This window comes from Lepisosteus oculatus, chromosome 5 (genome assembly GCF_040954835.1).
Source record: "Lepisosteus oculatus isolate fLepOcu1 chromosome 5, fLepOcu1.hap2, whole genome shotgun sequence".
Classification (NCBI taxonomy): Eukaryota; Metazoa; Chordata; class Actinopteri; order Semionotiformes; family Lepisosteidae; genus Lepisosteus; species Lepisosteus oculatus.
Window position 1 is genome coordinate 42,101,192 of NC_090700.1, and position 13,222 is coordinate 42,114,413.

The window sequence follows — 13,222 nt, forward strand, 5'->3', positions numbered from 1 at the left end:
CAGCAGTGGAGCCAGGTCATAGACGCATTTATACATTTATTGGCTAAATTGATTATATCTGTTGAGCATGTATAGGCTGCCCCTATTGTTTCCCAGTGAAAGTTGCTTAAATGTACCACTATACATTAAATCCTATGTATCACTAAATAAAGCTGAACAGGCATTTAAGGTTTTATTACTCTGACGACGTTTCACATTAAGTCACTCCAGTCTTTCTCGAGTTCTTATATATCGCAGCATAACACTTGTACACAGTTGGCAGCTCCTTTTTATTTTTAAAGTCGGCAAATTAGGACACGGAATAATCATATTTTTTTGAGTACCCAATTTTAAAAAGTTTCTTGCTGAGTCATTTAAGATCTGTTTCAAATTATTGACCAGTATGCACGATCGGGTAGAAAAGGGAGGATAAGACAGGCTGTGCCTGTGATTGGCTCTACATTCAGCCCGGGGAGGCGGCGCCGGCCGTATGGCTGCAGTTACAAACATCTGGGAGAAGTTACTGATCGTTCTTCTAACGTTGAGGACCTTACCGCTGCGACACCTAAACTACACAATGTCTTTTATAAAAGTGGACGAAAAATCTTACTTCTCATTTCACAATTTGCCATATGGCGTGTTTTCAACCCCGGACAACGTAAGTAGAACAGATAAAAACCGAAAGAATTTAGCAACCACCTGCATTTGGTAAGAGTTGTGTATATGCTGTAGGATACCAGTCTCAACGTGCTGTTTTATGTGAACCTGCTCAAAGTTTTAAACGCAAAGAATAAAAAAAAGGTTTTGTAAAGGAAACCTTTTTTCATGTCTTATATGTACATGAGACGTTAAATAAATTATTTATGTTTGCGTTTACGTTACGTTCACATTTCTCATACTTTTCAATTCAAATAAACTTTGGAACTTGAGCTAATATTTTACTTGCCTCCAAAATCTTGCACGCTTTTAATTTGGGAATCTGGTGATTGTATAGCTCTGATTGGAGCGCTGCATACGGTTACATTTAATCTCAGAGGTTGTTAATGCCTTGACTATGAAAGACTTTAAAGGTATTTCAGAAGATACAATTTCGCACATTCATTTCAATATAAAAAAATGGAAGAGTCGTTATTTACCAGAATACTGTTGATTTCAGGTATAATGGTTTTTATCCCCTTTCAGCCAAGGCATAGAATCGGCGTTGCTATAGGAGATCAGATATTGGACCTTGGCGTTATCAAACCTCTCTTTACCGGGCCGACGATATCAAGACATCAGAATGTCTTTGACCAGGTAGGTAATTTTTGTCTTCTCAAGTAAACAGTTTATATATTTATTTAGTATATGCTATATAAGTGGGAACCAGCATTTCTGATTATTCCACATAAGCTTTGGCCAGATGAGTTCTTGTGTGTGGCTTGAATGACATTACCTACCTATTTAATTGTTAGAATTTTACATTAGTATTCCGAGTTAATCTAATAGACATCTTAGTCCAGTGTGAGGTGGCATAGCCTAGTGAGTAGGATGCCGGCCTCATAACTGACAACTTGTGGCTTCATTTTTCTGGTTCCCACACTGTTGTTGTACCTCGAGTGAGGTACTTGACCCAGCTGGTCCAGTCCAATTCTATTAGTAGGGATCAGCATTGCTTTAGGGTAGTCCCGCCATTGGACTGGCCCCCCCATCCAGGCTCGGAGTCACACTCTAAGGATCCCTGCTCCTGGTATGGACTTTTAACCTAGTCTTGTGTTTCTGTACGTTTCACATTTGTGCATTGTGTGTCTTAGCCAACCCTTAATGCCTTCATGGCACTGGGCCATGAGGCCTGGAGAGAGGTGAGACAAGTGCTTCAGAAGCTGCTGTCTGCTGATGAGCCCACTCTTCGGGACGACGTGAGTCTCAGGAGCAGGTATGCTCTTCTGTGAATATTGTGATATTTAGGTGTTAAAGCCATTAAAGACATTTTATGTATTTCCTTTTAGAATGGGCACCTGTTTATTCTAAGGGTGTACATATCTCCTAAAGAAAATCCTTGGGTTCAAGGTACTGTGACAACACGGGGTTGGCAACCATGTTCTCATGCATCATGGCTACATGATTACCAGTTCTAGTCCACATTCTGCACCGAATGTGTAATAGTGAGTCTGAATGCCTAACTATGACAGAGCTGTGTGGGCTTGCTAACAGAATGAAAGCATTAATTCCTTCCAAAGGTGGTTGGTGCATTCTTTTGAATCTGCAAGAGAAGTACTTGTTTTTTAGAAAATACGTTAACATAACTTATGCTGTACGGTATAACTACATACACATTATATAATTTTGTAACAAACTTTTTTATTGGTTGCATAGGTTGAGAAGTAGTTCAGGATTATAGAATAAATACATCAGAAATTCTTCAGGGGTTTTCAGGGATTGTGTTTTCCTGCTCAAAAGCACAAATCAGATATTCAAAGATATCACGTTTGGAGTCAGATTGTTTAATTCACCTTCTTGCAGCCATTAATTAATGCATCTGTTAAAAAGTCTGTATCCGCTATAGTACATCTTTATTTATTAATATTGTATTTATAAGTTGTGATATATTTCTGTCTTTTAGAGCATTTGTCCATCAGAGTTTAGCAGAGATGCATCTTCCAGCTGAAATTGGTGAGTCCTCCTACAATGGAAAGATATATTTTTCTCCAGTCCTCCATCTGAAAGACTTTTGAATGTCCTCCACAGGTACAAGGAAATCCACTGTGCGGGAGTGTTTTCACCGTTCGCACCAGAGGTTACCACGGAAATTGTGAAACTGACTATTTTAATCTTTTAGTGCATTAGCACTGAATTATTTGGGGTAGGGGGGTTGCACAACCTAACCTTGTTTACTTCAGGGAGTACAACGGTAATGTGTGTTCTATGGATACAAATTAAAAACTCTTTAGGAGTGCTTCATAGTGAAGGAGCTCTTCTCACATCAACAAGGCAATGGTTATAAAACACATCACTGTGCGTTTGTAATTTTCTGTTTTGTACATATGTAAGTGATTAGTCACATAACATTGCAGAGCATTAGGTTATACTTGAGTAACATTTCAGCAACCCTTCTTTAGTGACAACCCCATGTGATTATGTTCCAGGTATAATTAAAGAGAATATGGTAGGTCTTGGTCTATTTCCCATGGTTCTGCTTTTTTATAACTGACATATTGCACTGTTGTCTCAATTGTGAATTTTGATTGTGTAAAGAATGGTATTAAGCAGAAGATTAGATCTATCCATGTAAAATGAAATGCGTAAGTATTGGAATAGTGAAGTGAAATGTGTCATTTTGTTATGTACTAATGAAATTTGTATTTTAGATCAAATGATTAATATTTGGAAAGAAGTATAGAATTTTGTTTCTGGGTATTATTTTGCATACATGTCTAGCACGTTTTTAATCTGTTGTGTTCAGTCCCTCCATTTCAGGTGAGCACAAGTATTGGGACAAATGGCTGACAGGTGTTTCTAATCAAGCAGGGGTACATGTTGAATTAATTTTCAAAACATTAAAAGAGCTGTGGATGTATAGACTTGGTTCCAGCCTTTGAAGTTTACTTTTTTGTTCTGCCTCTTGAGTTAGAATGTATAAACCAAGATGAGGACTGGAGAGTTGTCCATGATGGAATGCAGCAATTGTGAAGATGGGAGCGAAGAGCATTCCTATTACAACCATTGCAGAGAGACTGTCACAAACTCAACAGTATGGAACAACTTGAAAATTAAAAGAAACTACTGGAGGAGTAAGCAATTGGCAAAGACTAGATCATCCAAGGAAGACAACCATAGTTGATGACAGAAAAATCTTTAGAGCTTTGAAGAAAAACCTTAAAATAACAGGCAGAGTGATTGCAGACAATCTCCAGAGTGTAAAATAAACACAACATTTCGGCTATAGAGAACGCACCTGAAGAAGGCTCCACAGTCGAAACTTTATGTTTCTTTTCCTTTCAGCGTGGAATGAACCTTTACCTGTTCTACGCATGTTGACGCAGCTCCCTCATCAAACGTCTTCAGATTTGAATTAGCAAAAAATTATAAAGATGAACCAAAACAGTTCTGGAACAAAGTTTTAGGGACAGATGAGATGATGTTGAACCTTTAGTAATGTGACAGAAAGCAAAAGTATGGAGACAGAGAGGAAGTGCAAATGATCTTCAGCACACCGCCTCATCTGTGAAACATGGTGGAGGTAGTGACATGGTTTGGGCTTGGCAACCTTTTAACTGGCCAAGTCAATCTCCTGATTTGAGTCACGTTGAGCTACATTTTATCTGTTGAAGAGGAAACTTAAAACAGAACACCGCACAAACAAACAGCATCTGAAAGTGGCTGCAGTTAAGTCTTGGCAGAGCAACTCAAAGAAACATATCAAGAGTCTGATGATGTGTATGGGTCACAGCATGTAAGGGTTATATAATTGAATACTCTCTTTACGGTAGTTAAATTTACTGTTAATTTGTCTCAGAACTTATACTGACCTGAAATTATGGGATGTTTCTAACATGGTTTAACAAACAAAATTGTCCAGAAATAAAATCTGACATACTATACATTTGCCTAATATTTACATATTTTACATTTATTTAACATCATTAAAATTTCAGCAGTATACAGCAAAAAAGACTTAATTCACTGCACCATCCCAATCCTTAATGCTTTTTAGTGTATCAATCACTAGGCTGTGCAAATTAGATTTTCTGCTAAGATTGTATTGAACTGGGATGTGTAGGAGGAGATGTGCCCTTATATTCATCCAGTTTAATTCCCAGAATACAAGCTAAAAGTAGGCTGGGATAAAATGAAACTTAGAGGGACACCATAACCAAAAGTCATTCTTTTAAAGGGTCTTTCTACAGTACATGCCGGAAAACTACTGCCGTTCGCAGTATTAATTGATACAGTGTAGCACTAGGGGGCACTCTACACCACCAGCTCATGACCTGCAATCATAGATAATTCATCCATTTTCAGAAAGACACTTATTTCTGGGTAAAGTTGTCGAGGAGCCTATGTCAGGAGGACTGGACACAAGGCGGGACTACACTCTAGCTTAGGCTCCAGTCCTTCACAGAACAAACACACTCGAGTGTACAGGGACAATTTACAGACACCAATTAACCCATACAGCATATCTTTGGAAAGAGGGAGGAAACTGGAGAAAACTCTCAGAAATTCGGGGAGAACATACAAACTCCACACAGAACATGCTCCATTCTGGAATTGTTTGCTTACATCTTTCCCTGGGTCCAAGAACGAGATAAATAATATAAATTTGATTTTATCTTAAAAAATAATGTATCGGTGTTTAACGAGTTGTCCTGTAATATCATTTGCACTTTCAAAGGTTTTGTAATCCTGGTTTCTTGTCACCTTGTGATGATTTTGGAGCAGATGCATTACTATACTGACACCAGGCAGTTGTATCCTCTGTGTCTTCCTGTTGAGACTGTTGCAAAATCTACAAAAAGTGTAAGACTCTGAGACTCTTCTGTTTCTTACCTTAAATGTTAGGTGACTACACCGACTTTTACTCTTCTCGGGATCATGCCACCAATGTGGGAATCATGTTCAGAGGGAAAGAGAATGCTCTGATGCCCAACTGGTAAAAGCTCTGCAGTTTTATTACACTGTACTGAAGATACGGGAATTTTTTAGTACCATGAATATGCAAAGCAGTCATGATTCTCTTCCAGAAAAACTACAGAATAAATAATTAAATTTATTTCTGTTCTAATGATTATTTCTAAGATAGAAAAATGATTTTTTTTATGGAGCACATTAGGTGCCAGTAAAGCTAGAGAGAAGTCAAGGGTTGTACTCATTCCCACAGGGCTGGGTAACTCGACAACATCCAGGGTTTAAGGGACCGTCTGAGAATGCAAAGTTCTGGTATTCTTCTCTGACATGGGAGGAACAGTTTTTAATTCTTGTCAACAAATAGAATTAATGATTAAATTTGTGTTTTCAGTTTGATTTTGCAGTTTTCCATGTTGGTAATGTGCATGTGTTCTGTTGTCCATGGTTCACATCATGATTTGCCTCTCCTCTGCAATTTTCGGTGTTTTGCCATGATTTGACTGCGCCTTGCTACACTTCTGCCAGCTCTTACTGGAATATGCCACAGTTAGTTTTGTAAGGGCCTGTGCAAGTGAGTGGAGCTGACCTGAGGTGTGCTCTGATTGGCTGCAGGCTGATGCTGCCCGTGGGTTACCATGGAAGAGCCTCTTCAGTGGTGGTGTCGGGCACCCCTGTCAGGAGGCCCATGGGCCAGATGAGACCAGTACCAAGTAAGCAGTGACATCTGAACAAAAAGTAATATGTATAACAGTAATAAAAATAAGATACATTGCCTTGCACGTGTTCAGACCCTTGCACTATTTTACATGTAATTGCTTAAGGGCTGCCTAACACTTTGAAGAAGGAATGAGTATTTGATATATAGTATACTGTATACAACCTCCTCCTGACATTCAAACAAAAAACATAAAATTAAATGGATAATATGAAAGAAAAGTCGTAATTGCATAAGTATTCAAATATAAACATAATTTCTTTAACAAGCCACACTATTAGTTGAGTTTGCAATATCTGTTTGTGTGCAAAAATGTTGAATTTCATGATTTCAGAGTAAAAACACCTTTCTCTGTGAGGTTCCTTGTTCAGGTTGTAAGGTTTAAGCAAAGACTCAAGTTTCAAGTTTATTGTCATTATACTCATACACAGGTATATGGTATAACGAAATAATATTTAGTAGCTCTCAGACAGTAAGTAGTACAAAATAAACAACAATACAATTGTGTAAGAAAAGAAAGACAGAGGCAACAGGCATTGTGCAAAACAACAACAGTTGTGCATAATCATACGTCAACAGAATGAAATAAAGGATACAAAATTATGGAGAGTGAACGTTTGACATGTGAGGTGGAGGTAGATTTCACTGTGCGTTTGAGTTTTGATAAAGAGACAAGGCACTGTAATGGTTCAGATTGTAAGCGAGAGAAGCTGGTTTAATAGTTTAATAGAAAAAGTGGAGTTTAATAGTTTCATAGTGCGGAGGTAAAACTGTCTTTGAGTCCCATAGTTCGGGCCAGAATGCTCCGGTACCATTTTCCAGATAGTAGGGGGTCAAACAGTCTGTAGCTGGGGTGTGTGGGGTTGTTCCTCAAGCACCGTCAGTCATAAATGTCCTGCATGGACGGGAGAGCAACTCCAGTGATGGACTTGAGAGTTTTCACCACCCGTTGTATAGCTTTGCGGTCAGCAATACTGCAGTTGCCATACCACACTGTGATGCAGCCTGTCAGTGTGCTTTCTGTAGTGCATCTGTAAAAGTGAGGATCTGGGGACATATCTGAGCCTTCTTCAACCGTCTTAGGAACTACAGGAAGTTCCGCTTTCTTAATCAGACAAGTGGCGTTGAGAGACCATGTGAGGTCCTTGGTGATATGGACGCCAAATAATTTTAAGTTACTAACCGTTTCCACTTGATGTCCTGTTGATGTGGATAAGGGCATGACCATTTTACAGTTTTCTGAAATCAACAATCAGCTCCTTGGTTTTGCTGACGTTGAGGGTGAGGTTGTTGTCTTCACACCACGTTGTAAGGAGATTGACTTCCCTGTAGGCTCTCTCATCATTGTCTGTGATCAGACCTACAACTGTGGTGTCATCGACAAACGTGATGATGGAGTTGGTGTTATGTGTGGCTTTACAGTCGTGGGTGTAGAGGGAGTAAAGCATTAAACTAAGCACACAACCCTGGGGGACCCCAGTGTTCAGAGTAAGTGTGCCAGAGGTGTGGTTTCCAAGCCTGACAGCCTGGGGTCCAGAATCCAGTTTCAGCATGTGGTGTCAAGACCCAGTGCACTGAGTTTCTTGACTAGTTTCTCTGAAATAATGGTGTTCAAAGCTGACCTGAAGTCAACCTTAAGGATTAAGCAGCTTTCAAAGCACATCAGGGGTAACATTATTGACAAGCACAGATTAGGAGAATGATTCAAAAATGAATGGGAAACAATTGTACCAAGCCAGTGAGCAAAGGTGATAGAGACTTATCCGAAAAGACTGTAATTGCTGCCAAAGATGCTTCCACCAAATACTGAGTTAACAAATGTGAATAATTATTTAATCAATGTACTTTTTTATATTTTTTTCTTTTTAATTCTCTTTGACATTTACTGCAATTTATTTTACTTTTAGAAGTCTTGAGTTTGAGCTTTAAGCTTTAAATAAAAATGTGACACCATAGGAAGGGGATGAGTACAAGGCACCATTTACTAGAATTTCTTTACAAAGTATCTACTTTTATACTAACCTGCCAATATTCTATTCTTTTCTCTTTCTTCCTTCAAACTGCAGCAAAACCACCTGTGTTTGGTCAGTCCAAACAGCTTGATATTGAATTAGAAATGGTAAGTTCCTGTTTCTAATAGCTCTGAAACTGACTTACTGATTCATTATTTACTTGCATCTTGCCTATTAGATAGTTTTCAACATTAAGGTCCAGTTTCTTTGTATTGAATCAGTGGTCTATGATTCCCTGATTCATGGTTCTGACCTTGAATATTGTAAAATAGTATAATATATAACCTGTAATGTGGATTCCTCCTCATAAACATTTATTTTTTTGAAGAGCCTTCTATAAAAATATGTCAAAATATGTTTCTGTGCATTCTGTTTTCAGGGGCAGACTTCCTTCTTTGTCAACACAGACAGAGGAGTAAAATAATTTGCTGGTAGCTTGATTTTCAAGTTCAAGTTCCAGCGATAAACAAGTATACAGTGGAACGAAATATCATTCCTCCCGGTCCACAGTGCAATTATAGACAAGACACTGATAAAGGCATTGTAGACAGGATACACATAGTGCACATTACTGATAATAATACTAGCAGACAAGACAGTGAACACCAAAACAGAAAAAGCAGAACAGAGGCAGTGTACACAGGATATACACATAGTGCAATTTGACTGTTACACAATAGTACAAAAAATACATCATACAATATACACTAACACTGGGGGAATTTAAACGCTGTTTCTATTTCTTAACTGGATTGTGTCCACAACATTGTTAGACTTTCACGTAATGCAGGCAGATAATGATTGTGAGGAAGCTCAGATAAGCTATTAAATATGAGACAAACATTTATGTCCTTTGTTAATCAAAGGGCATATTTTAAAACCATTAAAAAATCTTACTTATGGAGCTTTGCACCAATTGAATTGAAATGTTTGTCTCTGAAAACTTTCTACAATTTCTAAGCCAGCAACGGGTCAAAACGTGTTTTTGGTTACATGGTCCATCAGCAAACTGCTCCTGCTCAAAAACTGTTTGGCCAAGTAACTGTATATTTATATAAATGTAATACAAACCGGATGAAAATGTGTGAAAATGAGGTTCCTGTGAAAGTAATGTGACTGTACATCCTGTTTTTAGCAGGACAGTCTTATATTTAAGCCAAACCATAGCTGTCAAAACTGAAATATTGCAATTAAAATTGCAACTAATGCAATTGGCCAGTTAAAACTGGCAAATTGCAATTCACAATTAAACATAACTTGATTTTGACAAGTGGCTAAGGATCCAAATTAAAACATATATGATGTAGATGGGTTAGTAGAAGCTATGTTATGTAATGCTATTTAGAAATTACATTTATTTGTTCTCAAAATAAACACTGGATTTATTTTATATCCTGGAAAGATGAGTGCACTAAATACCACATGCTTACTGTGCTACACAGAGACATTGAAAACCTTGTCATCGGCACTGCAGATATTTTCAAACATATGAGCGTGCGTGCCCTTTCAATGAAGACCTTGGAAAACAATTCAAGATTTTAAAGAAAGATGCTTCAGGTGCTGACAAATCAAATAATATGTCAGACATATGGAGGGCACTGTTCATTAGCTCAAGGCAGTTGGAGTGATATTTGTCAGCATATTCTGATATGTTCTGATATGAAAAAACACAAGGATGCTGAACAAAATAAGTGTGCTACTCCAAGTGTTTCATATCTTCTGTACAAGGATACAAAGATTTATTTCAGGGTAGATGTACACCAACAATGTTTGGGGCACTTTACAGGGTAAAACAGAACAGCAAATAGAAACAAAGATAAAAATAATAAACATGGAATAAAGTGAAAAGGCACATACTAATTAAAAGCCTGACTAAACACAGACGTTTTTAGTCTTCAGACACACTTCTCAGATTGGCAGGCAATGAGTTCCAGAGTTGTAGTGCTAGGCGGCTTCCTGTACACTTTTCCTGTACAGAAAAAATCCAAGGCAATCATATTGGCAGATTGGGTCTTCATGCAGATTCAACAAGTTCCATTTATCAGCAAAACCGTCTTGAAGTCAAGAGCAATATTTCAGATTAAAAGTGATGTATTCACTAGCCTGCGTGTGTATAGTGTAATAGGGCTCCTTCACCTCACTGGAAGTTGTTATTCTGAATTACAGAATATGGTGCTGCACATTACAGATTGCTGTGTACATTTTACTTTCAATGTAGTTTAAAATGCACTTATAAATGCTGATTCTTTCTAACCCTAAAATATAAGCATTGCTGTTCCCCATTAACGGTTAGAAAATTGATTGATGGAATTATTCCACACTATTAATATGTGATGCACTGTCATTCCTGCTTCTACAAAGATAGCTACAAGGACCAAAACCCAATCGGTAACGTTCCACTGACAGAATTGAAACAGAACTTGGTAGGCATCATGAACAGCTAGACCTGACTCATTTAAGTGACCAAAATGTATTATTTTTAAGATTTCTCCCATGTTACACAGAACCCCAGACCCAACAGCCCTAATCCTCCTCAATATTATGCCTCTCTAAGGGGGTGCGGTGAACCCCAACATACAAACAGTTACAATGGAGCCCCCACACACCCAGACTTTGTCTCAGCAACAGCACTCCAGGCCTCCAAGAGCATGGAGTCTACCAGCTGAGAGTTCTATTGAATTAACATTGTCAACATTGTCGTTCTCAACATTGTCCTAGGACATGGGACCATATAACAACCACTCCTAAGGGTTCATAGGAAACTGCCAATTCTCGTTATTCCAATGAGGTCAAGCAAAATGCACAGTGGTGTCACCCCTAGGTGGCACCATAGGCACATATTGCAGAATGCAGACACAAGTAGAAAAAGAAAGAGGAGTCGGGAAGCTAGTATTGCATTTTCTAGACCTTGAATGAGCAAAGATCATCTTCATTAAAAAAATCTTTAAGAATGTGAATTCCTTTATCTCTCCAGTGTGCAAAAGAGAAAGAGGATTCCCCTTTAAAACGCTTGTATTTGGGGAATGGGTATGTCGTGTCTCCTGGGATTTTGTAAGTCTTTCTGTTGAACACCAAGTCTTCATTAACTGTGCAATTATGGATAATACTACATTATACTACATAATACTACATTAGCTAATAGGTACCACAGATCTCTATATTAGATCTCGGAATGTATACAGTATGTTATGTGTTATAAATGCCAAGGCCAGACTTCATCAAGTGCATTCTAAGATATAGGAATGTCAGGGTTATACTAAAGATTGCAGAACAAAGACATAGAAAGAAAGTAGAAATTTGACAATGCCAACCTTTCTTAGATGGGGTAGGCAATCTAGCCTACATTGCTGGTGTTTTGCAGTGTAGAGTGGCATGGTTACTATTCTTTCCATATGCATTTTGTATTTATAAGATGGAATTTATCATATAATTCTAGGCAGGAGGGAGTCCAGTTCTAGAATTAAAAAATTAAAGCAAAGAAGAACATGCATTTTATTATGAAGACATGAGCCTTAAGAGAAATGGAGAAAAAAGATTATTTGTTAAAGTCTGTATTAACATTTTTAAAAAGTTTTAATTAAAATATATCATTTATATATTGTGGTATAGGTTTCATATAACTAACATTCTCTTCTGAATATTAAAACTGCTTCTGTCTTCGTATCCAAATGATCTGATTGAATTTAAGCTAGGCAGGTTTCATCACCACTCAGATTTCAGCATTATACAGTTCATGGCAGCAATACTGTCTACAGTATGTCAACACCAGGGCATACCCTGCACAGCAAACTGTGTCTTTTAACACAAACTGATACTGTACCATACAGATTTGGCCATTTCACTGCAGTCTTAGTAGGATGGAAGTAGCCTTCAAATGTGCTTTCAGTTCTTCTCTAGTTAATTCTCAACTCTGTTTTCTTTTAGGCCTTTTTCGTAGGCCCAGGTAACAAGCTAGGAGAGTCAATCCCCATTGACAAAGCCCATGAACACATATTTGGGATGGTCCTTATGAACGACTGGAGTGGTAAGGCATTCTGCAACCTGAAAGCAGCATATTTTATAAAAATTAAGTATATTTGAAACACAGAAGGAGGAAATTTAAATATAACATCAGTACAGATAGCCAGTAATGAGCATGTGGAATGTAATGTAAGTGTTATTTCTAAATTCCCTGCTTGCCAGACTATTATACCCTTGATATCGTATATCAGACAGACTATATTTCCAGTGTCTTTTCACTTTATAAACCCTTTGGTTATATTTTCCTTTTTGAAAGTATTACTTATATGTGTTATAGTGTATATTTCACAACAAAAATGTCATAAATAAATACAACCCAGTATCAAATTGTTCTATTTCTATGTATATATTTATTTTATTTTTATATTCTGGCTTAATGCAAACATTCAATTACTGGAGACGGGGTTCATTTATTTTGTAAGAACCTCTGTCATTTATATGAGTTACTATTTTATTTTGAGTATTATTTTTTTCTGTAGGTTTTATCAGCACTAAATTTTTTTTATGTGTTTTTTCTCCAGTTCAGCAGAGGCTGAGTACAGCAGCATTTTATCTTGTTTGGCTAAGGCTCTATTATTATGTTAATTTCTGCACAAGGCTGTTTATCTCATTTTTCATCCCACCTATCATGCATCCCTGTTAGATACAACAACCACTATTTCCAAATAACAATATGGATGTTTAAATGTTCTCAAATAGCCTTCATTTTGGAAGCTTGACATCTTTTATGTTCAAGAAAACATCATTCTGGACCCATAAAATCAACTCAAATGTAAAAATAACAACTAACTACTTCAAGATGGCTTTACTAGCCAGAATCCTGAGAGGGTAGTCGGAGCAAGAGGTATTTTTGTATGAGTTTAATCTCTGAAAAGGAAATTGGTGTAAATAG

General features: G+C 37.5%; 1 protein-coding gene across 2 annotated transcripts in view; it reads left to right on the top strand.

Moving 5' to 3' along the window:
* The window catches only part of fah (fumarylacetoacetate hydrolase (fumarylacetoacetase)), a 119,593-nt gene that overhangs the window by 1,277 nt on the left and 105,094 nt on the right, over positions 1 to 13,222 (top strand). The window contains exons 1-8 of one of the 2 annotated variants that reach the window (XM_006628620.3): positions 428 to 637; positions 1,162 to 1,272; positions 1,770 to 1,891; positions 2,579 to 2,628; positions 5,518 to 5,608; positions 6,196 to 6,293; positions 8,365 to 8,417; positions 12,235 to 12,334. In XM_006628620.3, coding sequence (XP_006628683.2) covers positions 470 to 637; positions 1,162 to 1,272; positions 1,770 to 1,891; positions 2,579 to 2,628; positions 5,518 to 5,608; positions 6,196 to 6,293; positions 8,365 to 8,417; positions 12,235 to 12,334 — 793 coding nt within the window. In that variant the 5' untranslated portion in view covers positions 428 to 469. Of the gene's footprint in view, positions 1 to 427; positions 638 to 1,161; positions 1,273 to 1,769; positions 1,892 to 2,578; positions 2,629 to 5,517; positions 5,609 to 6,195; positions 6,294 to 8,364; positions 8,418 to 12,234; positions 12,335 to 13,222 lie in introns of those variants that run through there. The other variant, XM_015342889.2, reaches the window with a different exon arrangement.